The 27,324-nt window shown below is 50.9% G+C and overlaps 3 protein-coding genes across 7 annotated transcripts in view; 1 reads left to right on the top strand and 2 right to left on the bottom strand.

Annotated features, from left to right (window-relative positions):
- The window catches only part of KREMEN1 (kringle containing transmembrane protein 1), a 55,042-nt gene extending 47,731 nt beyond the window's left edge, over positions 1 to 7,311 (bottom strand). Inside the window, exon 1 of the mRNA XM_055405049.2 lies at positions 7,091 to 7,311. Coding sequence (XP_055261024.1) covers positions 7,091 to 7,187 — 97 coding nt within the window. The 5' untranslated portion in view covers positions 7,188 to 7,311. The remainder of the gene's footprint in view (positions 1 to 7,090) is intronic.
- Positions 7,312 to 7,554: 243 nt separating this feature from the next.
- ZNRF3 (zinc and ring finger 3) overlaps positions 7,555 to 27,324 on the bottom strand; it is a 160,819-nt gene continuing 141,049 nt past the window's right edge. Inside the window, exons 7-13 of one of the 5 annotated variants that reach the window (XM_088828303.1) lie at positions 26,805 to 26,907; positions 24,410 to 26,179; positions 15,341 to 23,359; positions 13,540 to 13,962; positions 11,724 to 11,915; positions 9,033 to 9,143; positions 7,560 to 8,224 (exon numbers count right to left, since the gene is read on the bottom strand). In XM_088828303.1, coding sequence (XP_088684429.1) covers positions 23,316 to 23,359; positions 24,410 to 26,179; positions 26,805 to 26,907 — 1,917 coding nt within the window. In that variant the 3' untranslated portion in view covers positions 7,560 to 8,224; positions 9,033 to 9,143; positions 11,724 to 11,915; positions 13,540 to 13,962; positions 15,341 to 23,315. Of the gene's footprint in view, positions 8,225 to 9,032; positions 9,144 to 11,723; positions 11,916 to 13,539; positions 23,360 to 24,409; positions 26,180 to 26,804; positions 26,908 to 27,324 lie in introns of all 5 variants that reach the window. The other 4 variants (XM_088828304.1, XM_055405043.2, XM_055405045.2 and 1 more) reach the window with 4 other exon arrangements.
- Positions 13,597 to 22,703, top strand: C19H22orf31 (chromosome 19 C22orf31 homolog). The gene is given in 7 exon segments (XM_088827863.1): positions 13,597 to 13,720; positions 15,413 to 15,450; positions 17,053 to 17,502; positions 18,805 to 19,290; positions 21,314 to 21,409; positions 22,280 to 22,417; positions 22,521 to 22,703. Coding segments are annotated over 7 exon segments (1,515 nt in total).

Raw genomic sequence — 27,324 nt, 5'->3', positions numbered from 1 at the left:
TTCAAATTTAATTGAGTGTCCTGTATTTAATCTGGCACTCTTACTCTAGAGAAAGTGGAAACATACGGTGACCCACAGACCTCCCTTACTCCACTGAGATTTCTGAAGCCCTGTTCACAGCAATGCTTAAGGAGTTTAGATATGGATGAAGAATCTATTTTCTTAAGAGTGAAAAAAGATGTTGATCAGAGTTGCCTACTCGGAGGCCACAGAGGAGGGCAAAAGAATAACATGACTAGAACAGGGCTTCTCAACCTCAGCATGACTGACATTTCGGGTCAGATAATCCAGCAGAGGGGCGCTGTCCTGTGCATTCCAGGACTGTCATCAGCAGCATCCCTGGCCTCTACCTGCTTGATGCCAGGAGTGCACCCCTCCCCACTGCAACAATGTCTCCAGATATTGTCAAATGTCCCTTGGGGGCGCAAATCTCCTCTAGCTGAAACCAGTGAATTAGAAGAAATGGTCAAATAAACAGAGAGTGTCATACCCATTAACCAGCGGTCACAGAACAAAAGATTCTTCTCAAGGGAGAAATTTCCAGCTTGGCCCTGGGGCCCCCTCAGGCCCGTAAGAAGGATGACAGGACTAGTTATTTCAGCTAAGACAACCAGAAACCCTTCATTGGCCAGAAGCACTGGAGGAGAATCTTTGGTGAGCCAAGCCGATGAAGTTCTGCATGGCAGTGCACACATCACAAAGCAGGGAGACGCACCCAGCCTTTGAAGATGTTCCTTTTAAGTTAACCTCCCTTCCAACTAAACTTTTTCCAAATCTCTTCCTGCCATTTGGAAGCTGAGTGATTCTCAGCTGAAAAGGCCTGTATATACGAGGTGCAGATGGCAGCAGTTATGGCCCTCACCAGATGCTGCAGTCTCTAATTTGATTGAAAGGATATAATTAGACAACAGAAACACTTTAATGAAAGAGCAAAGCATGGAGGGAGGGAAGGACTGAAGGCCCTTAACTGAGGCCAAAACACCCACCAGTAATAGAGGCTTTGAGTCTGGGGAAAAGGAAGGGGAAAGCCCCTTAAAAGGACAGTCCCCATCCTGTTTATTTCCCCATAGACATAGGAATAGGGACTTTATTATTGTAGATTTCCACTGTATTTTATGTGGGAACAATCTGATTAAAACCAGAAGAAGTCTTCAGAAGAACATCAAAGAAAAACAAATATGGCTTCTGTGGTCATTATTAAAAATATTTTTACCAGTCCAATAATTTTCTTTGAAGATGAATTTTTATAGATTGAATAGCAGCAAGTAATTTACATACTGTGATGACACTGGTTAACAATCCCTACTGTTCTAGAATAGAACTACTTGGCCGCCATGTTTTCATCCAATGTCAGGACACCAAAGAACATGGACAGCCACTTAACACTTGTTTGGAAGATATCAAGAAACTGGGGAGAGTTAGTCCTGTAAATCAACGCTACAACTGTTCTGAATCATCTTTAAAAGTTGCCTCTGCTGTTTTTATTATTTCCTAGCTTTCAAACTTTGAGTGCGAGTACACTGCTCTGGTTCTAACCAAGAATCTAACCAAACTGAAAGAAGTCCAGCCCTCAAAGTCTGAAGTTGCTAATGTGGTGTGACACTCTGGTTTGGAAGCCTCCTCAGCCCACTAGAAGTGGGACCCCGCCCTCGTGGAAAATTGAACAATAAAAGTTTAACGCTTTGGCTACTTGCCAGGGATTAAATCAGTGGTGAGACAAACTAGAAGCTGGGCCCAGCAAAGGGGCAGCTCCTAGAGGGTACTGTTATAAGTAGGAGGGAGACGCAGCCATGTGTAGGAGGTAGCCTGAAATCTTTTGCCTATAAAGTTCTTCCTAGTCCCCAACCTCATTCCTCTTCAAACTGGTGCAAGTCCAGGCGAGGGAGGTGTTTACCTAGAAAGTGGTTTAAAGGCAGGTGGGGAGTGGGAAGATTTCCACAGAGAAGGAAAAGGCAGGTTTCTGTGGAGTGGCCATTTTTGAAGAGGGACACCCTTCTGACATTTCTACAAGGGCTTCTTTGCTTTCTCTGTTCAATCTGAATCCAGGATAAGGTCCCAGAGGTGAGGTCTGGAAAAGAAGCACTGCCATCTCGAGAGGAAGACACTGAAGACAACAGAGAAAGGGGGAAAGATACAGAGTGACCTCGGGCTCCTCTCCTAGACTCACGCTTCTGGGTTCCAGCTGGATTCTCAAGATCAAACTAACATGGGAGAATGTCAGTCACGGTTCTCACCCATTCACCAGGAGTCAGCCAGAAACTAACCTGCCAGGTGACTACAGGGGGCTTGAGGAGACCTCACCTCAAAACCTGCACAGGTAGTTTGCTATGGAACACATTCACTTCCTCCTCTGTTGTTCTTATTCAGGAGGCAAAAACCCAGACAAAAGCTGCAGATCCAAACTTCCGGCCTCTCCCAAGTGTTTTGCATTAACTGTTCCACAGTACAAATACAATCAACTTGGTATGTTTGTTTCATTTTGTTTTTTTCAAAAATGTTTTAAAATAATCAGCCATGCTAAACACATTGTTGTTTTTCTAAAGGCCACTTTATAAAAATGACGATAGAACCATGGAAATAAAACTCAACTGTTTCAGAAAATGATAGAAGTTTTTTTTTTTTTTTTTTTTAATGTCTCAGGTCTGGTGCCACCTGCTGCCTGGGCTTTCCCCTGAGAAACAGATCTCTCAACAGTTTGATCCAAGCAACATCTGCATAGCTGAACAAACCCTGGGCTGGTTCTGAGGCAGGCTCTATTTTCTTTATGTACTGCACGCTGAACCACACTAAATTTCTTTTTAAAGTTTTTTTTTCTTTTTTAAAGTCTTAGTAAAGATCCAAATGTATGTGCATGAAATTTCCCTCCCGGACACATTCTTTTTAATCGTGGTAAAATATACATACATAAAATTTACCTTTTCAACCATTTCTCAAAAGTCTTTTAAAGTCAGCTACCAGTAAAAGGTAAAAGGTTCATTCATTCACCAAAATCATTTGCCTCCTTGTCACCTTTCCAGACCAGTGAACAGTGGGAAAAAAAAAAAAATCAATACATATGGACCTACAGCAGGACTTGGTCAAGTATAGCCTGTAGACCAGCTCTGGCCCACTGCCTGTTTTGTATGTCTATGAGCTAAAATATGCTTTTTAAACTTTTAAATGGTGGAAAAAACTAAAACTTGTGACACATAAAAATTACATGAAATCTGAATGTGGGTGTCCATGTGAGTTTTACTGGAAGACAGCCACACCATTCATTCACATTTTGTCTATGGCCTCTTTTGCCCTACAAAGCCAGAGTTGAGTAATTGTAGCAGACAGTACATGGCCCACAAAACCCCGATTATTTACTGTCTAGCCCTTTATAAAAAATGTTTGCCGACACCTGATCTAAAGCCTCAGATGGCATTACAGGCTTGAAAATTCTACACTAAAGACGATATATTGCCCATCACACCAAATTCCTAATCTGTGCACTGTGAAGCAATTGAAAGTAATATATTTTATCTTCATCACTGATTGCCTTTGATCCAAATAACCTAAATCATAAGTAAGCACATCAAGAAATATCTATTTAATGTACCGACTTGCTGTTTCTTAGCAGAGAGCTTAAACTGAACTTCTTTTTGCTCTAAGATTTATAAAAGGTCTCATACATATAAACACTTAAACAGCTTTGTTGAGGAGTGAGGAGTTTTCACAAAAAAGATGACAGTTCTTTGATGCCAGGTCAGTTTTGACCGTTTCCCTGTCTCTTAAAATACTAAAAGCATAAAAGAAATTGGCATGCACGTTGGTCCCCTTCACTCCTCTCAGCCCTTCTGTTCGTTCATGTTAAGTCCCTTCAATCATGTCCGATTCTTTGCCACCCCATGGTCTGGCTGTAGCCCGCCAAGCTCCTTTGTCCATGGGATTCTCCAGGCAAGGATACTGCAGTGGGGTGCCATTTCCTCCTCCAGGGGATCTTCCCGACCCAGGAATTGAATTCATGTCTCTGGCATTGGGAGGCAGGTTTTTTGCAGGAAATCCTATTAACATTAATGGAGTCCCCACAAGGGACAGAGCTCTGTACAGTATGAAGTTCTCACTGTTAACTGAACTCACAGGTTTTAGGGCAAGACACATTACTGTCTAATGGGACAAATTCTAGATGAGGAGCTGGAGGAGAATGAGGATCAACTATAAAATGACGTTCACGGCAAACGTTACCAGAGTTGAGACACTCTGCTGACACACACCCAGCAGGCCCTAAATTATGGTGAAACACTGAAGGTATTTGCCTTCAGCGGAAAACTCAGAGCTAAAGTCCACCCAACCTTCTCTTCCTACCTCTTGGCTGTCCCCTGCAGGTCAGTAAATTCCAGATGGGAGTCCACGTCGGAGAGTCCGTGGCCCTGGTTGCCTTTCTCCTTGAAGAGGGAGGGAGTCTAGATTCCACCACTAACCTCTACATTCCTCCTTATCAGTTGTGAAAGAAGGAAGAGGATCTCAAAGGATGAAGAGAAGGGAGATCATTTGGGTTGGCTATACACTGTAATTAGAAGTATCACTGATAGGGAATGAGCTAACTGTTTTCATAAAGTCAGCATTCAAAAATGCAAACCACCAGTAATTTAAATATTACAAAATTATGCAGAATGTAAGTATTGAAATAATTTTTTCCATCCACAAAATTTTAGAGAAAATTACAGTATCAAAAATATGAATTTGCAAGCCTGACATATCTTCAGAGTAAAACATGTTTTTTATTGGAAAGGATTTTTAAAAACTAGTGGGTAGGCTCTAGACAGGATGTGATGGTGAAGACCATGTGGCATCTCCCCAAAATTACTCTGGAACTAAAGAGGAAAAGTCACAAAGGCACTGATGTTTTATATCAAGATGGCAGGGAGAAAAGCGGATGAGGCTCACTGAATTGGGAACATGGGTCTTATCAGAAATCATTTCATAGAGGTTATTTATTTGTCCCTACCCCAGACCCACTTGGCTCAGTATAAAGAATCCACCTGCCAATGCAGGAGACACAGGAGATTTGAGTTTGATCCCTGGGTCAGGAAGATCCCCTGGAGGAGGAAAGGGCAACCCACTCCAGTATTCGTGTCTGGAAAATCCCATGGACAGAGAAGCCTGGCAGGCTATAGTCCATAAGGTTGCAGGACTTAAGGACTCAGTGAGCACGCAGGCACACACAAACCCCAGACCCTTCAATAAAAGCACACCGAGGTTTGAGGTTCACATGACATAAGGACTGCTGCACTTGACCCTTTCTACTGAAGCAAAGGTGCCTGAGGAGGGTGCCACCTTCCAACAAGCGTAAGCACACAGCAGACTCCCTAAACACTTTTCAGAGTTATTACTTTGCCCTTTCCAGGAGAGGAACCAGTTTATTTCCACCGGTACCTCTCTCCATAGAGGACATTAAACCCTAACCACAGAGATGGCAAAGTGGAGCTAAAGGGTTACTAGGCTACAGTTATGTTGACATATCCTGGCTCTCAGAAAGTTCCTCGGTCATTCCTCACATACGGTAAACAGTAGAAGTGATCAAACTTTTGCAGAAGTTTTTGTAGATGTCCCCTTAAGAGGCCACTGATCACTCAGAAACCCCTTCCTGAGTGTAAGGTTTACAGCATTTGGAGAGCCCCCTTCTACCTCTCTCTCTAAAGCCAAGCTTTGCCTTTTACGGGGTTTAATCAGATTGGAAGCTCAGAGCGTTCTCAGGGCAAAGGAGGTGCCCAGCACTTGGCAAACTGTGAAGCACTATAAAAAGAATTCTTAAATGTGTTCAGTGACTGCCTGCTGTACGTGGGTGTGTTACCTGCAGTATATCCTTTAATCTTCACCAAACCCAGCAAGGGAATTACCATCATCCCTCCTTTACAGATGAGGAAACTGAGGCTCAGAGAGTCGAAGGCACAGCCCAAAGTCACACAGTAAGTGACAACATTAAACTTGATCTTTATCACAAAATCAAGCTGGCAAGTAAACAAAGCAACCCAGAGTTTTCTTTCAGCAGCAAAATCCTGTCTCCAACATCACAGTTTGCAACTCTGGGTGGAGAACCCAGAGGTTTGAGTTTTCCCACTCAGGCAAATCTGTAATGCACGTCTCCCACCCCTTTCTCTCATGTCCAATTCCTCACACTTGAACAACCTGCTGAGAAAGGTACCTGGGCCAGACAACGCCCTCTTGCCTGCTCTTCAACTTGGGAGAGTTCTGCTGCAAGGAAGGGTGTGAGGGCAAGCTAAGCAAGTTCCAGCTTCCATCCTGGTCTAGGGCCCCATGTGGGGAAAACCTGGCCTTGACCTTGGTCTGGGGAGCGGGTGACCCTGTTTTAAGTGTGGAGATACCCATGGGAAACGGGGGCTCTGCGTTGCACTCGCACGACAAGCACCCTAACCTCTGTAGGGGAGACGTTTGCCATCACCCCCTTCCTTTCTTCCTCTCTCCACGCTGGACCTGCACCTGAGTCCCCGGGAAGTTCAAAGCGGGCCCCGGGGGGGAAGGGGACGTGCAGGCAGGGCAGAGCCGGTCGTCTCGGGACCCAGATCCGCCTCTACTAGTAGGACAGGCAGGTCAACTCGACTCCTCACGAGGCGCAGACTACAGAGCTGGGCTAGCGGGGCGCAGACCCGGGCAGAGGGGCCAGGCGCCCGCTCGGGAGCCGGGAGGCGCGGGGCCCGCGGACGTGGGAGGGAAAGGGACCCGGGGGCGTCGTTGTGGGGCTGGCGGAGGGCGTCCTGGCCCGGGGTGTCGCTGAGGGGCTGGGGGTGGGGGTGGGGCAGCGTCCCCAAGCGGGGCGAGTCGCCCCAAGGGACCTGAACTGGGCTGGGGGTGCGAGGTCCTGAGAGGGGAGACCTCCCGGCCCGGGGGGGCGTCGCCGAGGAGCCTGAGGAAAGGGTCTGAGGTACTGAGGCAGAGGGCGCGCAGGCCGGGGGCGTCGCGGAGGGGCCCGAGGAGAAGGGCCGCCTCGTCCGAGGGGCGTCGCGGAGGGGCTGGAAACGGAGCCCCACCAAGCAGGGGCGAGGGAGCTGGGCCCCTGGGCGGGCTCCGCGAGGGACAGGCGGCGGCGGGGGGCTCGCTCACTCACCGGGTCCGGGGCCAAGGCCGGGGCTGGGCGCGGGCCGGGCGGCCAGCGTGAGCGCGGCGGCGGAGAGCAGGGCGAGGCGGGCGGCGGGCGGCGCCATGGGCCGTCAGTGCGGGGCCCCGGGGCGCGGCCCGGGGGAGAGGGGGCAGCGCAGGGAGCCGGGGGCGGCCATGGGAGCGGGACGCTGGGCTTGAGCGTCGCCCCGCCCCGGCCGCCCGGCCGCCCCGCCCCGGCCCGCCCTCCCCAGCGCCGCCACCGCCCCGGCCGCCCGGGGCCCGCCCGGCTCAGCCGCGAGGCCCGAGGGGCGGAGCCGACGGCGCCCGCCCGCGCCTGCCACTCACGCACCAGGACACGCCCACATCTCCCCGACCGCACCGGGCCCCGCCCACCGGCGGACACTCACTTGGAAGATTCGAGGGGCGGGACCTACAGGTAAGGGGCGGGGCCTGGGGCACCGCCTCCGAGTCCCCGAGTGGAGGTTTGACCCGCTGGACCCGGCCGGGCGCCCAGTGACCCCTACTCCACCCTCGCTCGGGTCGTGACCCACACGCGGGCTCAACCGCAGCCGTAAAAATCAAAACAGCACTTTGCAAACCGCTTTTCTCTGCTTGGCTCATCGCAGCTGTTTTAAAAAGGGTGCTCTGGAGTCAGCCTGACCGAATTCATATCCCACTTGATCACCTGTAAGATCTTGAGAGTGAAAGTCGCTCAGTCGTGTCCGACTCTTTGCAACCCCATAGACTATACAGTCCATGGAATTCTCCAGGCCAGAATACTGGAAATGGGTAGCCGTTCCCTTCTCCAGGAGATCTTCCCAACGCAAGGGATCGAACCCAGGTCTCCCGCATTGCAGGCGGATTCTTTACCAGCTGAGCCACCCGGGAAAGGAAAAATAGCTCTCTTACTCAACTTCTTCATCGGTTAACCGGGGCCTTGATAACAATTACTCCCAAAGCGGTGGTACTAATGAGAAAATGCGTGGAAACTTTTACGCACACAGAGTAGGAGCTTAGAAAATGTTGAGTTCCTTTCACCATGCCGATTCTTGCAGGCACAAAAGAGGCAGCATACTGAGCACTGGTTCCGAATCCTAAAACATCTTTTGTCAACTAGGGCAAGTTCCCTGCTCTTAGTCATCTGCAAAATAGAAATAATAAAAGGCCCTCACAGAATTAGGTTAGATTACATAGAAACAAGTGAAGCTCCCGACCCCGAGAATGTCCAGAAGTGAGTGGGGCGACGGTGCTTTCTCAGACACTTGGATCCCCGGGCGCAGAGAGCGCGTGGCGGCTCTCGGCCTCCGTGTGGCCGGCCCATTGCTCCTCACTACCGGCAAGGTCTTCCCCGCCCGCCCCAGGGTCTGTGGTAGGCCCTTCTCCTACGCCGCACTCCCCTAGGCAGAAATTTTCCTCCGGCTCCCGCCTAAAGCGCCGCGGCAACGCCCCGCGGGGCAGGTCCGGGCGATGCGCCGGGAGTTGTTAAGTCCCTGGTACCAGACTTGCAAGTGCGGGCCTGCGCCCGGCACGGCGGCGAAAACCTCCGCCCTCTCCTGCAGACTCGCAGCGCCCTGAGCGGGGCTGATCTCTCCCCGGCCCGCAGGCTCCCCGGCCCGCTTTACGGACACCGTCCCCTGCGCCCCCTAACCCCCCAAGGGCCGTCCCCTCACCTGCCACTTCGCCCCCAACCATCTCCCCAACCTCGTCCCAGCTGCTTCCAGAGGCGCCCCAAAGGCGCACCTACCTCCCACTAGGCCTCTGGGCTCCCTCCTTCTCCACCCACACGACCCAGGGCCCCGGCAAGAGTCATCTTGTTCAGTCATTGTTTTCCCTGTGTCATTCCCGAGGTGGAGACTCCTCTGGGCTCCTTGGAGAAGCAGGCCGCCCCTCTCCCACGTTCCCGGAGCCACACCCTACACATCCCACCTGGTGCCTTGCACTTAACTTACCCTCTGTCTTCTGCACAGTATCAGGTCCTTCCCCACCTCCAAAATTGCCTCCTGTAACACAACCTGGGAATTCTTCACTTCTGAACGTGCACCCTCCCAAGCAGGAGCCGCCTGAAGGAGAACAGAATGGGGAGATGCAGGTAGAAGGATCAGCGCAAAGTGAGTACTTAGGGAAGGGGATCCTTCCTCCCTTCAACAAATGCTGAGTGAAGAGTCTGTCAAAAGCACCAAGATAAGAACTTAACAGTCTGAACTGACACTCATACAGAGGCGAGAGGCTGGTTAACCAACAGGAAAATAATGTGATTTTCAGAGAGCACCAAGTAGGACAGTTCAGTTCAGTTCAGTCGCTCAGTCGTGTCCGACTCTCCGCGACCCCATGAATCACAGCACGCCAGGCCTCCCTGTCCATCACCAACCCCCAAAGTACACTCAAACTCATGCCCACAGAGGTGGTGATGCCATCCAGCCATCTCATTCTCGGTCTTCCCCTTCTCCTCCCGCCCCCAACCTTTCCCAGCATCAGAGTCTTTTCCAGTGAGTCAACTCGTCGCATGAGGTGGCCAAAGTATTGCAGTTTCAGCTTTAGCATCAGTCCCTCCAATGAACATCCAGGATTGATCTCCTTTAGAATGGACTGGTTGGATCTCCTTGCAGTATAAGGGACTCTCAAGAGTCTTCTCCAACACCACAGTTCAAAAGCATCGATTCTTCGGCGATCAGCCTTCTTCACAGTCCAACTCTCACATCCATACATGACCACGGGAAAAACCATTGCCTTGACTAGACGGACCTTGGTTGGCAAAGTAATGTCTCTGCTTTTTAATATACTATCAAGGTTGGTCATAACTTTCCTTCCAAGGAGCAAGCGTCTTTTAATTTCATGGCTCAGTGGAGAAATAACTCTAAAAGGAATAAAGGGATGGAGCAAATGCAAAACAAATACCCAGTTGTGGATGTGACTGGTGATAGAAGCAAGGTCTGGTGCTATAAAGAGCAATATTGCATAGGAACCTGGAATGTTAGGTCCATGAATCAAGGCAAATTGGAAGTGGTCAAACAGGAGATGGCAAGAGTGAACGTCGACATTCTAGGAATCAGTGAATTAAAATGGACTGGAATGGGTGAATTTAACTCAGATGACCATTATATCTACTACTGTGGGCAGGAATCCCTTAGAAGAAATGGAGTAGCCATCATGGTCAACAGAAGAGTCCGAAATGCAGTACTTGGATGCAATCTTAAAAATGACAGAATGATTTCTGTTCGTTTCCAAGGCAAACCATTCAATATTACAGTAATCCAGGCCTATGCCCCAACCAGTAATGCTGAAGAAGCCGAAGTTAATCGGTTCTATGAAGACCTACAAGACCTTTTAGAACTAGCACCCAAAAAAGACGTCCTTTTCATTATAGGGGACTGGAATGCAAAAGTAGGAAGTCAAGAAACACCTGGAGTAACAGGCAAATTTGGCCTTGGAGCACGGAATGAAGCAGGGCAAAGGCTAATAGAGTTTTGTCAAGAGAATGCACTGGTCATAGCAAACACCCTCTTCCAACAACACAAGAGAAGACTCTACACATGGACATCACCAGATGGTCAACACCGAAATCAGATTGATTATATTCTTTGCAACCAAAGATGGAGAAGCTGTATACAGTTAGTGAAAACAAGACCAGGAGCTGACTGTGGCTCAGATCATGAACTCCTTATTGCCAAATTCAGACTTAGATTGAAGAAAGTAGGGAAAACCACTAGACCATTCAGATATGACCTCAATCAAATCCCTTATGATTATACAGTGGAAGTGAGAAATAGATTTAAGGGACTAGATCTGATAGAGTGCCTGATGAACTCTGGACGGAGGTTCGTGACATTGTACAGGAGACGGGGACCAAGACCATCCCCAAGTAGGACAAAGACAAGAAAATGATGATATTGACAGAGGATGCTCTGTGGACTGTCTTCGTCCGCTAGGGAACGGTTTTAGCAAAGCCGGACACAGCTCTCTATAGTTCATGAGGTCCTTTCACATGTCATCCTAGTTTCAGAAGGGGAAATAAGAAGGGCAGACAGGGGTTTCAAAATCAGGGTTATTTGGCCAAATCTGGGGATTTATGCCTCATGGTAGTAGCTCCCGTGTGTCTTACTGTCCGGCACCCCTGCTGACTAGGTGTGCCAGTCTGCTCTCTTGGCCTTGTGTAACCAGAATAGGCTATAGTGAGAGAGAAAAATGTGGGGTCTCTTTCTTCAAAATGAAGAATTTCCAGGCAGCAACAATAGAACATTAAACCAAGCCTGGGGTCCTCCTAAGCTTGAAGTCCTGTGTCATCAACTACACACAGTCCTGGAATGTCGCAAGCCCCAGAAAGCTGGCTTGTACAACAGAACTGAGAAATAGTGTGCAAGCCCCTGCCCCCACTGGCTGCCATGAAAAACATGCGTCTAGCTGTCCCCAGGCGTCCCTCCGCTCTTTTCCAGCGTAAAGCCCAGCACAGGTGATGGAAACAGCACACAGAGACTAAAAATACAGCCAAGCAGGTCTCGGTCAGGTCACGCAAGGGCTCAAGGTCTTTGCTCAGTTGTGTGGCCCCGGCCCTGGCACGGAGCTGCCTGAGGTATTCATTTCGGTGCTTCACGTGCCTCAGTCCTTCAGCAGCTTTATTTCATGGACAGAGTGAGGGCACTGACCGCACGCAGCCCCTGGGCCTCCAGGAAGAGGCTGGTGTCTGTCTGTCTGCGGGCCCTGCAGTCAGGCCCTTGGATTCCTCCTGAGGGCAGCAGGATTTGCCAAAATCTGAGTGATCTCAGCTGGTGGAGATGGGGGATCCTGGTATCTTTGAAACTCCAGCTGGGATGATTTCTGCTCAAAGGGCAGTCATGCTGTGGAGAGAGCATGAGATGAGAAATCTGGTTACAATAACGAGAATAGCAGGCGTTCATTGAGGATTTTACTGAGCTCTCGGCAGGGTGCAGGGTTTGTCATCACATTGCTTGTACGACAGTCACCCTACAAGGGAGGCACCCTTACCAACCCCCTCATACAGAGATGGTTAATGGCTTGCCCAAAGGTTGCCTAGTGGTGGAGCTGGGCTTTGACCCCAGGCAGTGGGACTTCAGGACCACACACCTCATCACCCACCATGGTGAACTGCCTTCTTGTCTTTGTAGGGCTCAATGAAGTCCCACTGCCTGGGGTCTAGCAACCAATGCCGGAGAAGGCAATGGCAAGCCACTCCAGTACTCTTGCCTAGAAAATCCCATGGATGGAGGAGCCTGGTGGGCTGCAGTCCATGGGGTCGCTAAGGGTCATACACGACTGAGCGACTTCACTTTCACTTTTCACTTTCACACATTGGAGAAGGAAATGGCAACCCACTCCAGTGTTCTTGCCTGGAGAATCCCAGGGAAGGAGGAACCTGGTGGGCCTCCGTCTATGGGGTCACACAGAGTCGGACACGACTGAAGTGACTTAGCAGCAGCAGCAACCAATGCTCCCTGAGTGGTCCAGGGCTGGGATTAGGGTGAGGTGAGTGAGGCATTGGCTTTAAGTACAAGATTTAAGGGGGCCCCCAAACCCAGGTGGTGCTAGTGGTGAAGAACCTGCCTGCCAGTGCAGGAGATGTAAGAGATGCGGGTTCGATCCCTGGGTCAGGAAGACCCCCTGGAGAAGGGCATGGCAACCCACTCCAGTATTCTTGCCTGGAGAGTCCCATGGACAGAGGAGCCCGGCGGGCTACGATCTACAGGGTCACAAACAGTCAGACACAACTGAAGCAATTCAGCCCCAGACTCAGGAATCAAGATAAATATTTAATCAAGTTATAAAATATAAAATTAAGTTATTAAATATAGTTAATAAATATATTAAATATATTTAATGGACTGTGTTTTTGAAAATTATTTTATTTATTTTATTTTTGGCCTTGCTGGGTCTTTGTTGCCACATAGACTTTTCTCTAGTTGTGGAGACTGGGGGCTACTCTCTAATTGCAGTGTGTGGGCTGCTCACTGCTGAGGCTCCTCTTCTTGTGGAGAACGGGCTCTAGGGCTCATGGGCTTTAGTTGTTGCAGTTCCCAGGCTCTAGAGCCAGGACTCAGTAGTTGCAGCACACAGGCCTTATTGCTCCTAGGCATGTGGGATCTTCCGGGATCAGGGAGTGAACACTTGTCTCCCGCATTGGCAGGCGATACTTTACCACTAAGCCACCAGGGAAGCCCTGGACTGTGTTTTTATGTACTTTTTAAATTTTTTAAATAAATCTCTTGGCTGTGCCATGTTGCATGTGGGATCTTAGTTTCCCCAACCAGGGATTGAACCTGTATCCCCTACATTGAAAGCACAGTCTTAACCAGTAGACTGCCAGGGAAGTCCCAGTGGATTACGTTTAAATGAAATATCTTTAAAAACTCTAAATGAATGCCAAAAAAACTCATGAACAGAATCTTAAAATTTTAAATAAAATCAGGATCTAGAGTCCTGATTTTCCTTTAGTCTCAGGCTCACCTCAGCACAGGACTGTTACTGACCCTGTCTCCCAGGTTCTGAGTCAGGCAACTAGTAATGGAGCAGAGAAGTTTGTCTTTTCTGATGGAGGTGGAGGGAGAAAAAGAATTTGGCTTTGAACATGATGAGTTAGAGATGTCTGTGGGGCATCTGGTGGCCACGTCTGAGAACCCAGAGCCAGGTGAGAAGGGGTTGGCAGGGTGGGCAGGACACCCTCATTTCACATACTTGGCCATGAGAGGTGTGTGTTCGGCACATGTGGTCTAAATCACTGGTCCTCTGAGTTTGCATCACGGCTCAGGAATCTACAAATTCTCTCATCCAGAGTTTCTCTCTTCTTTCCTAAAACTTCTACATCACGAACCTCAGATGTGTTCCCATATGGGTGTGGAAGTTTACTTGCTTGGGTGTTAAAAACATCTTCTGCGGAAATTAAAAACAACTAAATTCCATCAGAACTTGAGGATGGGTCATGAAGGAGGAAGAGGAGAGCTCACATGAATCGGCTCAACCTCCTCTTTATTCACCAACCCTCCAGAAAGAGACTAGGAGCTAAGAAAAGCTACAGAGAAGAGGGGTAGCAAAGGGAAAGAAGAAAGAAGAAAGAGTAACAGAGCTAAAAATACAGCGAGGAGAGCCTGGCTGAACATCAGAGAAGGGCAGATGTGTTTGCAAATAGAAGCAGTGATTTAGATATGTCAGGAAGAAGAGCTCCAAAGGATGGGTGGAAAGTAAAAGTTATTTAGACTTAGCTCAGCACAGTAAAAAAGGTTCATTGGCCAATCAAACTGAGGGACAGATCTTTCCGCAACACGGAAGCCCTACGGCCTCAACCCCAAGTTCTCTGGACCAAGGATTGGCACCAACGATGGAAAATCTTGCCATGGTTTCAGGACCCTGGACCAAATGGAGTCTTTCCATCCTGATTTTATACTTCTGAACAACCTTCAGTGGAACAACCTCTGTTAAAGACTAGTTACTTATACCCACTTCCCTGTCCACCTAACACAGCAGGGGACATTCGAGACAACTTCTAAAACCATGGGGAGAGACTTCCCTGGTGGTCCAGTGGCTAAGACTCCGGGCTGCCAATGCAGGGGGCCTGGGTTCAATCCCTGGTCAGAGAACTAGATCCAAAATGCTGCGACTAAAGATTGCATATGCCACAATGCAGAATGAAGATCCTGCGTGCAGCAACGAAGACCCTAGGCAGCCAAATAAATACGTTTGTTTTTGTTTTTTAAAAAGAAGATGGTAGATGATGCTGGGAAAGAGTCTAGAGCCATGCTTTGGACTATAGTGAGCATCCAATCAACACAGGTTTTACAGAAATAGGAGCAATAGCATGCGTCAAATTACTCTGAATTATTGGTAAAGAACATGAGGGTTACTCTTGGGACAGTGTCAACTGAAGGGAGTTACACGGAAGGGAGAGAAGACAGAATTTAATGGAGCTTGAAGAGTATGTATCAGCTGCCATCTGTGTGAAGAGCTCTGTGCTAGAAAGAGATTCTGAGTGCTCCAAGAGGCAGAGCGGTGATTGAGTCAAAGGCCCAGGAAAGGAAATACATTTGAGTGTTTGGAACGAGGTGGTGAGGAAGAGTCAACCGCAAGACGGGGAAGGAGCAAGGGAAACAGAGGCGCGGTTCCCTGCGTCTTGCCCTTCTGTTCCCACAGTGCGGAATAAAGGCAGACCATAGCCCCAGAGCCAGCCGCACTTCTCCGGGGCTCGCCAAATTACGTTCGCAAACCCTTCCCAGAGACAAACCCTTTCCGATGCCCTGCTCTAAAACTGACCCACCTCTCAGGAGGTGAGGCCAAGGCTCCGCCACTGAATGGGCCCCATTGTCCTCCTGAGCATCTGTGGGTCCAGATGCCAGCGGCCTGGAGGTGGTTCCATGGTGGCCTGCGGTACGGTCTGCCTGCGACTTTGAGTCACTCCAGAGACGAAAACAAAAACAAACAAACAAACAAAATCAAGCAGGCAACACGTGTGATTCCAGGAACTCCTGCCAGACTCATACTCTGTTTTTCCATCATTTCGCTCTCCTCCTCCCCCGGGGAGGGAGCCTCCTTTGGCATTCTGCTCATGAAATATCAAAACCACCAATGGGGCGAGCACCTGATAAGGAGCTCAGTGTTGCCCAAGAGTTCCCAGGAAGAGGCGTCTTTGTTCTTGTTTCAAGCCCTTGACACCGCTAACAGCTCTAATTACTGCATTTGCCACGGGATGTAAAATAAAACCACATTCCAGAAACCATGTAGTCTCCCTAGGAGAGACACGCGGGCAGAGGTAGGTGCCCAGAGCTGCAGGAACGTGTTCTTTCATTTCTGGTCCCTAACCTTGGCAGCCGTTCTGAGAACGTAACAGTACCCTCTTTATGTGCACTGGTAAGGATACATCTCGCTACCTGTACCCACAGATTGGGTCTGCATATTTGAGTATGCTGCGTGCAGAGGGTGCTTCTCAAGAAGGTCAGGACCTTCAAAATCCACCCGAGCCATTTTGAGGGAGAAGAGGGCTAGAGAAGTTCCTGAGGCTGTAAGAACAAGAAAATAGGACTTCTTCCAACATAAATCAACTATAAAAATCTGATGATGCAACACCTACCCACACCCACATCACAAACCAAAGTGACATCACAAATACTAGAGATAATGGTTCAAAACTGCCTTCATGAGAGCCAAAATCTAAACAAACAGCAGTTTGCCCATGCATGACTGAGTCAGAGAAAGACAGATGATAGAAATATTAACACAAAGCAAAGCAAAACAAAACAAAAGAGAAAAAGGGAAAAGGAAATACATGTTTCTTTCCCCCACTAGGCTAGCTAAAATAAAGTTTAAGGCAACTGGAATATGGTAAGGTGATTTTATTTTATTATAGATGACATTTCTTAGAAAGCCAGGTCTCTCTTAAGTGTGTGATTCTAATCTCTCCAAATTGTTCTCTTGTTTTTGGCTGGTCCTGGGAAATGGAGGCCAGCATCATTTACATTGTGCTTTTGCCTTTATAGACCCCAGAGTATATTTCCCTGCTTAGCAGCTTTTCTTGGCTCATGGCAGTCTGGTTAGAAGCGATTTCAGGACTTGGCGGGATTTTTACCTGCTGTCATTTCTGGGTTGCAGCAGAGTTGAGAACTGGCTACAGCTCTATATAGGCAGCTCAAGTGATCCTGTCTCCCATTCCTCTCCCACTGTGGTTTCCCTCAGCTTTCCAGGAGACAGAAATTGCTTTTAATTCTCTATAAATGCTCCCAACCCTCCCTCCGCTTCCAGGGCAAGCATGCTATGTTCTTTGAGAACCTGACCATCACTGTGAGGTTACTACTGCTTTCCTACTTGGTACAAAAGGCTTTGGCGAGCAGGAGAGAGGATGTGTAGAAAGGTTTCTAAGAGTTTTTGTGGAAGGAACGGTCTTTAAAAAGATGTTAGTACTTTACCTCCAAAATAGACCTTCTAGTCTCAGCTTGAGAATTGGTCTTTTTTATTCTTTCCCCCTATTGATTCTAGCATCCAATCTATGTGAGACGAGACCCCAGCATCCCTGCCTATGGACTCCGACAGTCTATCTTACTCAACACCAGGCTCCAGGACTGCTTTGTGGACTCACCAGCTCTTACTAACATCTGGACAACCAGAACGTGTGCTGAGCCGAACACCAGTGCCCCCACACCAGGTCCCACTTCTTCTTGGGAAGTTGTAAAGGACCCAGTAATTGCCACTTCCTTCTCCCTGGTGAAACTGGTGCTCAGGCGACAGCTGAAAGAGAAATGCTGCCCAGTGCCACCCAAGTTTGGAGACACAAAACCCTTCAAGAGATTAAAGCCCAGGGACAATGCAACAGTGAAAACCACCCAGTGGGGCGGAACAAGAAACTCCATCAGTTCCAAGAGCAAGCAGCCAGCAGGGCAGTGGCCAGGCTCGCCCAGGTGCAGGAGGCCTGCAGGAGGCATCAATGAGGTAGGAGAGGGCTGGTAGTGGAGGAAATGTGACAGAGTAGGAAGAGGGAAAGGTAAGCTAGGGATTCCCACGAAGAAGAGGAAATCCTGAAGTTAAAGATGGCGTGTGGGGGTGGGGGGAGTGAGGATGGGGGTGGGGGTGTGATACAGTGGAGAATACGAGATCTGGGGTCATGCCCATGTACCCTCGGCCCAGCTCAGGAGGAGGATAAAGTGGTTTTCAGAAGCAGAGACAAAAGGAACTTGATGTGAAGGGAAAATGAAGATGAGAAAGGCTCAGAGACACACGCCTGAACCCCAGAGCTGAGCCACAGATCTAGCTATAAATCTGAACATGGAGAACTTGGCATCCTGAGGCCTGATCTGAGTCCAGCTCTGTTACTCCATGATGGCCAGCAGAGCTCAGAGGCACCCTGCGGGAACCTGCTGCATAACACAGGGAGCTCAGCTTGGTGCTCCGTGATGACCTAGAGGGGTGGGATGGCAGCGGGGGTGGGGGTGAGGTGGGAGGGAGGTCCAAGAGGGAGAGGATGAATGTATGCATATGTATCTGATTGACTTCATTGTGCAGCAGAGACCAATACAACATTGTAAAGCAATTATGAAGAAAGTGAAAGTGTTAGTCACTCACTCATATCAGACTCTTTGCGATCCCTTGGACTGTAGCCCACCAGGCTCCCTGTCCTTGGGATTCTCCAGGCAAGAATACTGGAGTGGGTTGCCATTCCCTTCTCCAGGGGATCTTCCTGATCCAGGGCTCAAACCGGGTCTCCTGCATTGCAGGCAGATTCTTTACTGAGCCACCAGGAAAGCGGGGTAATTATATTCCAATTAAAAAAAGAAAAAAAGAATGCCTCCTGGAGCTAGTCACTCAGGGTTCTGATCCCAACTCTGACTGTAATTGGCTTTTGTCATCTATAAAACAGGGAGTGACAGCCCTTCCTTCATAGGGTTTCATGAGGATGAAATGAGTTAGTACACGCAAACGGTTTTCGAGCCAAGTCTGGCGCAGATTAGATGCTTGAGGTCCTGTGTGGCACTCTGCAGGTGACAGCCATGGCCCACCCAATGGCTGTGTGGCCTTGGGCCAGCTCTGTGCCTTTAGAGCCTTCTCCCGCTGACCTTCCAGTGTTGTGGTGAATCGCTCACAGAGGCATCCCTGAAGGAATTCAGTAAACTAGAGCATGCTAGACAAATGTTGGTTGTGGCTGTAACCAAGACTCGGGGACACAAATCCCAGATAATTATTCTGAGCTCCCTTCTCAAGTTTTAGTTTTGACTTCTCTGCTTTCTTCCTGGCTAGAGTAAAGAGAGTTCAAAGGAGAAAAAAGCGTAGGTCTGCCAAGATCTTGAGAGCAGATATGCTGAACATGTGGCCGCCACCCAAGCACTACCCTGGGACGTAGGGACAGTGTCCTGGAAGGGCCGAGCCTCGTTTCCCGAAACCAGGAAGAGGCAGCAGTTGTCCGAGGATGCATTAGTCATCCACAGCCTCCCCACTGAGGGCTACCGGGCTCTGTACCATGCTGTGGTAGAGCCCATGCTGTGGAATCCTTCTGGGACCCCCAAGAGGTACAGCCTGGAGCTGGGCAAGGCCATCAAACAAAAGCTCTGGGAGGCTCTGTGCAGACAGGCTGCCGCCCCCAAAGATGATCAGAAAGACTCGCTGCTGGGCAGGAAGTGGCTGGAAGTCCACGAGGAGCCTATAGAGGAGACTGTGCCCAAGAAATAGCTCAAGAGTGAGAAATAGGAACCGGAGCTCACAGGATTAGGATGTTCTCTGCTGGATGTCTGAAAAATAAACACTGCTTTGCACCTTCCACGTGATCTCAGAGCGCTTTACAGATCAGTGACTACCTTCCCCGGGGCACGGGGGAAGCAAGCACGGATGGGTAGAAGATTCACTTTAGACGCAGGGCCCCCTCTCCACCTTCAGGGTTTGGTCATTTCTAGGCTGGACACGTAAGCCTTTTTCCTACAAGTCCCTTTTCCTTAAAGAGGGGCTGGAGGGCCTCAGTCTTCCAAGTAGGAAAAGGCTTGGCAGGTGAAGTTGATGGTTACATCCAGCCTATAGTCCCCATTTTTAATAGGTAGGCTCCTGGGATTCCCCGCTTTCCTGCCACACACACACATAGGGCTAAGCAGAAAACTTGCCACCACCACCAGGGACATAATCACAAATGTTCGCCTGGGACATCACCCGGATCCCCAGTTACCTGAATTCTGTTTACACAGACGCCCCCGTGGGTGACAGGCACTGCTTCACGCACAGGTCTCCTTTGTGGCATCTGTAAGACCTTTACCAAACAGAGCAACCACAACATATAACACATACTTGATAAAATTGTATTTTTTTTTTACAGTCATTTGTACAATTTGTTACAAAACCATAGAAGACTACAACTTGTTTTAAATCATTTTTGGTCGGCAAATATGAAAAATCTGTGTGCAATTATCATGTATTTACAGGGCTTCATGTTAGTCATTTTCAATGATTATTCCAACAATGTCACACTCTCAACATAAGACATGGCTTAAGATAAATATATTAGTAAATAAATATTCTGAGAACATATTTCCATAAATGAAATGTGCTGCTATACATATACAGAATATACATAAGTTGTTTTCTAGCCTTTAAAACATTTTTTAAAAATGGTAATGTTGGAGAAGGAGCCCTTAGACAATTCTATTACAAAATCTTTACAGCAAAAGTCTTTACAAAATATCTTTAAGTGCTATGGGAGAAATATTTTTTTAAAAAAACATTTTAAAATAGTGCCTTGTTAGACCAATACAATAGAGTTTATATAAAGAATAGAAAAAGGCAGTTCTGTGTAAAAAATAATACTCTTGATTAGTAATTATTTTTTAGACCTCATTTTAAAAGCATTAGTCCTGCATGAGCTTTGAGTAGGGGCTAGCAGCACATGAGGGAGGGTGTGGGTGGTGGGCAGCAGAAGGAGCTTTATAAAATGGCGTGGGTTAGGGTCAGGGCCAAGGTAAGGGAAAGGCAAAGAGACGGAGAGTTAAGGCCAGCATCCCAGGGCTGTGTCCACAAAGAGGTACCTGGTGGACCAGAACTCCCAAACCCCCATTTTTCACTGGCTCCAGCACTCTTCAATCTGCATGGCTTCCCTACACCCAAGGCTGGGCCATTGGACCACGCCCAACAGTCACAGTCCTGCTCAGGGGTATGTGTGTGTAGGGGGTGGTTCTCAATGGAAGATTTGAGGCTTCCAGTTTCCACATCTACATAACCCCCACACAACACGGAGAGGCCACTGAGAAAAGATACTTATCATTATTGGAGTCTTACGACTTCAAAGAAGACAGTTCTTTTGACTTGAACAGTGAGGCAATATAGTTAGGTCATTATGCTTTGTGACCCAACACAGATTTAAGACAATGGTTAGAGATTTCAACGTCTGAAAAATTCATTCTTCTGTTTCTACCACCCTATAAAATATGAAAATTAAATGTGTTTCTTTTGCCATCTGTAGTTACTGCTCTTTTCAAATGAAAATTGGACACATTTATTCTAATAAGCCCAGCTGAAGCCACATGTTCTCCTCATCCATTTATTGCTTAAGGCTGTTGAGGAGTGGTTTTTTTTTTTTCCAGTCGGGACTAAAGCAAGCCACTTTGGGGGATTGGGTTTCAGACAAAGAGAATATGCACTCAAAGGCATTAAAAACAAACAAAAAACACAAACCCACAAACAAACAGAATCTCAACAATGAGAAGCTGCTTTTTGTAGTTCATGTTAGAAGCCCCCACCTGTTCCCTATGCAAGTTGCTGTCCTCTGCAGCTGTTACTCTCGGCCCCAGGAATAAAGGCGGCCCAGATCACACGTCACCCACTCAGGCGCTACCCACACCCTCACCAACAGGTGTGCCAGGCACAGGTGGGGCTGGGGGGTTGCCCCAGAGGGATGTCCAACGGCGGAGGCTGGGGGACAAATCTCACCACAGTGAGCTCCTTAAGGGGCAGAAGGTTCAATCGTTTGATGCTGAGATTTCTTTCTGACAAATCTTGGCCAGAACTAAGTATATGTCCTCATCACAGCTGGGCTTTTTAAGAAAGGGATTCAATAAGATTCTCATTCAAAATGTTCTGGTGCAGACCTTGGGCTGATCTCCCCTGGGGCAGACTGGAGAAAAGTCTTACAGCCCCCTGGCAGAGGTCTCCGCTTCCCCACCTATGGGGGGGGCCAGGACTCAAGGTTCCTATTCGGCAGATGAGCATTTCAGATGACAACAAACACACATCTGCTGAATAAATGAATAAGCAGAAATGACCAGAAGAGTTAGCAGACACAAGGGCTAAAGTGATTAGTTTCCTTAAAAAAAAAAAAACAAACTTGTTTTTTTAAGGACAAGAAATACATTGGACAAACAGGTTAATGATCCCTGATCTGAAATAGCTTTAAATAGATTCTCCCTTTTAAAATGGAAACATCTTTTAGAAAACGGATTGGGTTTTTAAACTCTCCCTCCCTCTTAAAACGACAACAACAACAACAGGAAACAACGAAAGGCTGGAGCACTATACAAAAACCTACCCTTTGGGGCTAAACTATCTGATAGTCTCTTTCTCTCTGTCTCATGGAGAATCAATACATAATAGTGCATTAGGTTGAAAGGATAGTAGACATTTGCAGACGAGATGAGCAATTTCAGCCATGAGGCAGAGGGCTGAACAACCCTGAAGCGATGGGATGGGAACCTTTCATACGGAGCTCAGACCCTATGGGGTCCCTGCCACGCACCCCTAGGAAGACATCCCAAAGTCGGAACAGTCCGGGGGCGTGGCCGCGCCCGCTGGGACGCATGCGCACAAGCCCACTCTGCGCCAGTGCCCTCCATCCTTCCCCTCCCCCAACTTGGATCAGACACCGAGGCTGCAAAGCCATGTACATTCATTCCTCCTGGGTGTCTGTCCCCACACCGCACATCGAAGCATCTCTGCAGCCAGTGGCGGGAAGCCCAAGATCAGGGCTCTGTCCTTCTATCTAGGACGCGGACCAGAGGGAACAGACTGAGGACACTGCGCAGAATCGTCCCTGTCACCCCGGGGCTTACATAGCAATGGCTTGTCCCGGCTCCCCAGTGTGGCAGACCTTCCGCCCGACCCCCGGCTGTTGCCATCAGCGGCCTGCAGGTGCGGGCTGGACAGGCCTGGCTTCCGAGGAGGCCTGACGCTTTGTACGTTGGGATTTGCCACGAGAAAGAAAGAGGCAGCATTGCATTGTTCCTCAGAGTTTGTACCCATATCAACTAGCTTTACTTCAAGTTTCTGGTTCATTTTCTAAGGCAGGTGTAGCCCTGAGCTTTTCAAAGGCCTGAGCTCCCTCCAGGGAGACAACAGTATCTACACATGATGTGGTTCAATTAATGCAGCAGTGATTTTTTTTTTTCCAGCAAAAGTTTGCAGTTAGGGTTCTTTAAAATATATATTTAAATAACTTTTTACATTTACATATACTATCTTAAAAAAAAAAAGCAGAGAAGTCAATCCCACACACCTCGGAACCCCAAGCACACACGCTTTACAAAACAGAAGAGTAACATGTTATCAAAAGAGGCAAAAGACTCAGAATTTTGTCTGTTGGTTTGTTAATGGGGGGGGGGGGAAGGGGTTGCCACAGGTGGCTCACATTTTGGGTTGAGAAGGAGGGCTCTCTTTATTACCACTTTTGTGTTTGTCAAAGCTAAAAAAATTTTTTTTGTTTGTTTTCTTTTTTTCTGTAGGAAGTCAGAGTTTGGAGTCTCCATACAGTTCCCATTTCCACGGAAGAGTTCCTTCCGAGCTCAGGCTCCAGGGCCACTGCTGTCCACCGGGCGAGATAGCAGTCCTGGGAGAGAGAGAACCACCGTCAGGGGAGGGGGCCGGCCCCGCAGCCTTTGGGCACCACGTGCGGGGACCAGGCAAGGGGCCCAGGGGCCCATCCCCTGGGGGCGCTTAAGCTGAGATCCGCAGGAAAGAAGCGGCAGAGGCACCTGGGGGCTGGGACCGCCTGGCATGTTAGGGGAACAGGATGGGGGCATGGGGTGGATGACATCATGAATGAGGAGGGAAGCAGGAGGTGGTCAGAGGGGTTGGCAGGGCCTGATCATACACAGCTGGGAGAGGGGTCTATATTTCTAAAATTCAGAGGGTAAGGCAAGTCCGTGAGGGGTTTTCTGGTGTAAAGACAGACTTAATGTTTAAAAAAAGACAACTGTGCCGCCAACGTGGAACAGAGGGCAAGATCAGCCAGAGGAGACCAGTCAGAAGGCTACTACCTTCACCCTGGAGAGAGGGAATGGGCCTGGCAGCGGACAGCGGGTGGGGAGCAGTGGAGACCCTGTGGGGTTTACTGTGGAGATGGAATGGTCCCAGTGCTACTCAAAGGTGCTAGGCTGCCCACCGTTCACTCCTGAGACAAAATGTTTGGAAACGTTATCGCAGTTTGACCATGTCTGCCCAACCTCATAATAAATGATCTGGACTGGAATTCTGCACGTCTTTAGCTAAGTTTCATTTTTCTGGGGGATTCCCCTTTCTGGATGAGGGGCAAACCAGCCCACAGGTTTCTCACAGACAGACCGTGGAGCCCAGGACCCTGAAGTGGGAGGGGCAGGGCAGGCTTGGGGCTGGGGCCTGGGCATCTGGGTGGGGAGCCCTGGAGGAGAGGGTGCGAAGGGTCGGGTGGGCTACGTCCGGGGCATCTGGGGGAGAGGTGAGGGATGCACAAGGCCTACAGGTCTGGAGTGCAGAGGAAGGGGTAGGTGGGGGAGTACCACCTGAAAATTACCAGGTATGGATGGGGTTTAAAGCCAAGCACACCAAGAAAGTCACCCAGGAAGTGACCATGGGGAGAGAAGACCCCAGCCCGGGCCTGCTGTCACCCGTCTGCTCTCACCTGCAGCCTCGGGGGCTGTGGCGCTGGACTCCCGAGTGTCCCGGGGGGCTCTGGAGGAGCTGGCCCCGGGGACCCCCACATCCTCTGGAGGGCAGCCAGGTGGCCGTGGTGCCTTGACTGGGCAGCACAGAACCCGCTCCTCTTCTTGGGCTGCTCCCAGGCCCCTGTGGGGCCACAGGGCATCTGGACCGGGCAGCGTCCCCCCCCAGGGGCCAAGGCCACAGGTCCCCTGGCAGTCGGAGGGCAAGCCCAAGTCGCTGTCCACATCCTCCGGAATGATGGGGACGCGCTGGCTCAGGTCCCGGGCCCCAGGGTGACAGCCGGCCAGGGGGTCCTGGGCCAGCGTGTACTGCACGCGTACCGAGCAGTCCTCGGTGTAGCAGCCGCCTCCCCCGCGGCCGCGGGCCACCTGCTTCTCTTCATAGAAGCAGCAGGGCAGGCCCTCGTACTTCAGCCCGTCCGTCCTGGGCAGATGGTCCGGGTGAAGGCCGTACAGGCCCTGGGAGCTCGCGGGCTGTGGCTCCCCGCCCGGGGGGCCGCACCCCTCACAGGGCGGGGGACCCAGGTACAAGGCGCTGCCCCCAGCAGCCCCTGTGCCGGGCTCTGGGGCGGGGGCCGGGGGCTCGCAGCAGCAGGCGCACGACGGCCCCTCCCGGGCCCCCTTCCAGGTCCTCCTGAGGTCCAGGGCGGCGCCGGGAGAGGCCTCGAGCCCCCCTTGTGAGGTAGAGCTGTGGGACCCCCGGGGCTCCAGGGAGGAGCTGCTGCTGTAGTTCATCTCCAGGCTGCAGGTGGACAGCTGGTCCCCCGAGGCAGAGGCCGAGACCGAGGCGGGCCCGAGCCAGGGCTCCCCCCGGGCGGCGCCGGGGCCACGGGCTGCCGCCGGGAGCTCTTCGGGGGCCGGGGAGCCATCGAGGTGCACGACGGGGCCCCGGCTCGAGCCCCCTACATCGCCAGCGCGACAGGGGCTGCGGCTGCGGTAGACGAAGGGGTCGTAGTCGCTGCTGAGCGAGCTGCGGAAGGTGGAGCAGCTGCCGTACACGCCCTGGTTGCTGACCTCCGTGCAGTCCACCACCGAGTCGCTGGAGGAGCAGCGGCACTGGCCCGAGCTGCTGCTGCTGCTGCTGCTGCTACTGCTGTCGCTGCCCGGGCCGTCGGCCAGGTAGCCGCTGCACACCGAGCGGTGGCCGTGGTAGCAGCTGAAGCTGGACGCGCTGCCGCTCTCCAGGGGCGAGGCCGGGGCCGTGGGCGCGAAGAGCAGGCTGCTGCCGCCGCCGCCGCCACCCGGGGGGAAGGCCCGCGCCGGGCCCCCGGGGGCCAGGCTGGGGGGCGGCTGCCCCTCGGGCTCGGGGTAGCTGAGGCCCCGGAAGTAGTAGTGTTGGTACATGGTCTCGTACTGTGAGAAGCAAGCTGCCTTGGAGTAGCTGCGGCCGCCGAACTTGGGCCTGCGGAAGTGGGGCGCGGGTGAGTAGGGCCGGTGCTCCAGGCCACAGCGGTGCGCTGCCAGGCCGTGGTCCAGGTGGAGAGGCGGGTAGCTGCGGATGTAGGCGGGGGTCTGCGGCGGGAAGAGGCCTTGCTCCCCGCGCCGGTCCACGGTCAGCAGCGTGACCGGGTTCCCGTGGGCGTCCATGCTGGTCCTCGTGGGGTAGGTGGGCACGGCCCCGGCCCTGTGCACGCGGCCTGGGTAGTGCACCGGCAGGATCACCCTTTGCTGCCGCCCGCGCGCCAGGCTGCTGGTCTCCACGCACACGGCGCTGGGGTTTCCCTTTTGTTCTGGGGAGAAGCGCAGTTAACAAGTCAGCGCGCGGAGCACGCCGGGGCCCAGGGCTAGAGGGGCAGACACGGGCAGACTGAGGTGGTTGGCTTGGAGGGGTTCTGGCCCATTCTAAGCTCTCACCAAACCTGGCCACGCAGGCAGAGGCCTCCTGCTTGTCCACTCTCAGGGTGGTCACTCCTATTAGGGTCCATCTCCCACCTCCTAGCTGCTCTGCATGACAAGAGCCTCGAGAGAGAGCAACCGAGACAAGAGAGGAAAGGCCCTGACCCTCTTGGAAAAACAGTTACGGGGAGGGCACTCTGCCTTCTGGGCCCTCAGGCACCTCCACACTGACACAGCATCATGACCCCGAGGTAACCGGCTGGCAGGGCACATGTCACCACTGTTGTGCCGCTTAAGAGACTATGGGCCCAAGGTCAGGAACCCAGTTGTGTCAAAGCCAGAGCTCAGACCCAGGCTGACCCTCCAGCAGACCTCCCCAGGCCCCCCGGCGCCTCCAGGTCCTGGCAGAAGTGCTTTGGTGGTCTGCCAGCTCACCAGCCCGTGGTGCCCGTCCTACTCCCACTAGGCACCCGGGAAAGACAGTGCTTCTTGGCAGGGACAGAGGCAGCGGAGCGTTACCTATGATGTTGTGTCGACAGTGGGGGCAGGTGTGGTGCTGCAGCAGCCAGGGGTCCACGCACTTCCTATGAAAGCGGTGAGTGCAGGGGATGACCCGCAGTTCCTGGGGCAGGAGAGAGGACACACAGCCTGAACGTGGGCCCAGGCAGAGGGCGGTCCGCACATGCTTCTTTCTTCCTGCAGGGCCGGAGTGGACCAAGGAGCCCAGTGCACTGTGGCGGTGCCCAGAGGCTCCCCCATCCCCATCTTTAGCTCCAACCACAGTGCTTGGTGTCAAGGGAGGAAGTAGGCTCCCTTCTTGCCTCTGGAGGAGGGCACTCACATTCGGGCCACTCACACAGGCCCGCCAGAGCTATGTGCTCGTACAGGGTGCTCAGCCTGGGGCGTGAGGGACAGCTAGGTACGCTCCAAAACCTTTTGCATTTCTGGGATGGTGGCTGGCTCCAGATACCCAAAATGAGGTGGGTAGAAAGGACGATGCCTGGGATTCATGACTGACAGGTGGGACAGCAAAGGGGCA

Source organism: Moschus berezovskii, chromosome 19 (genome assembly GCF_049115385.1).
Source record: "Moschus berezovskii isolate FMDL1 chromosome 19, NW_MosBer_1.0, whole genome shotgun sequence".
In the NCBI taxonomy this organism is placed as follows: Eukaryota; Metazoa; Chordata; class Mammalia; order Artiodactyla; family Moschidae; genus Moschus; species Moschus berezovskii.
The sequence above is the reverse complement of the archived record's forward strand: the minus strand, read 5'-3'. Positions and strand labels throughout refer to the sequence as shown.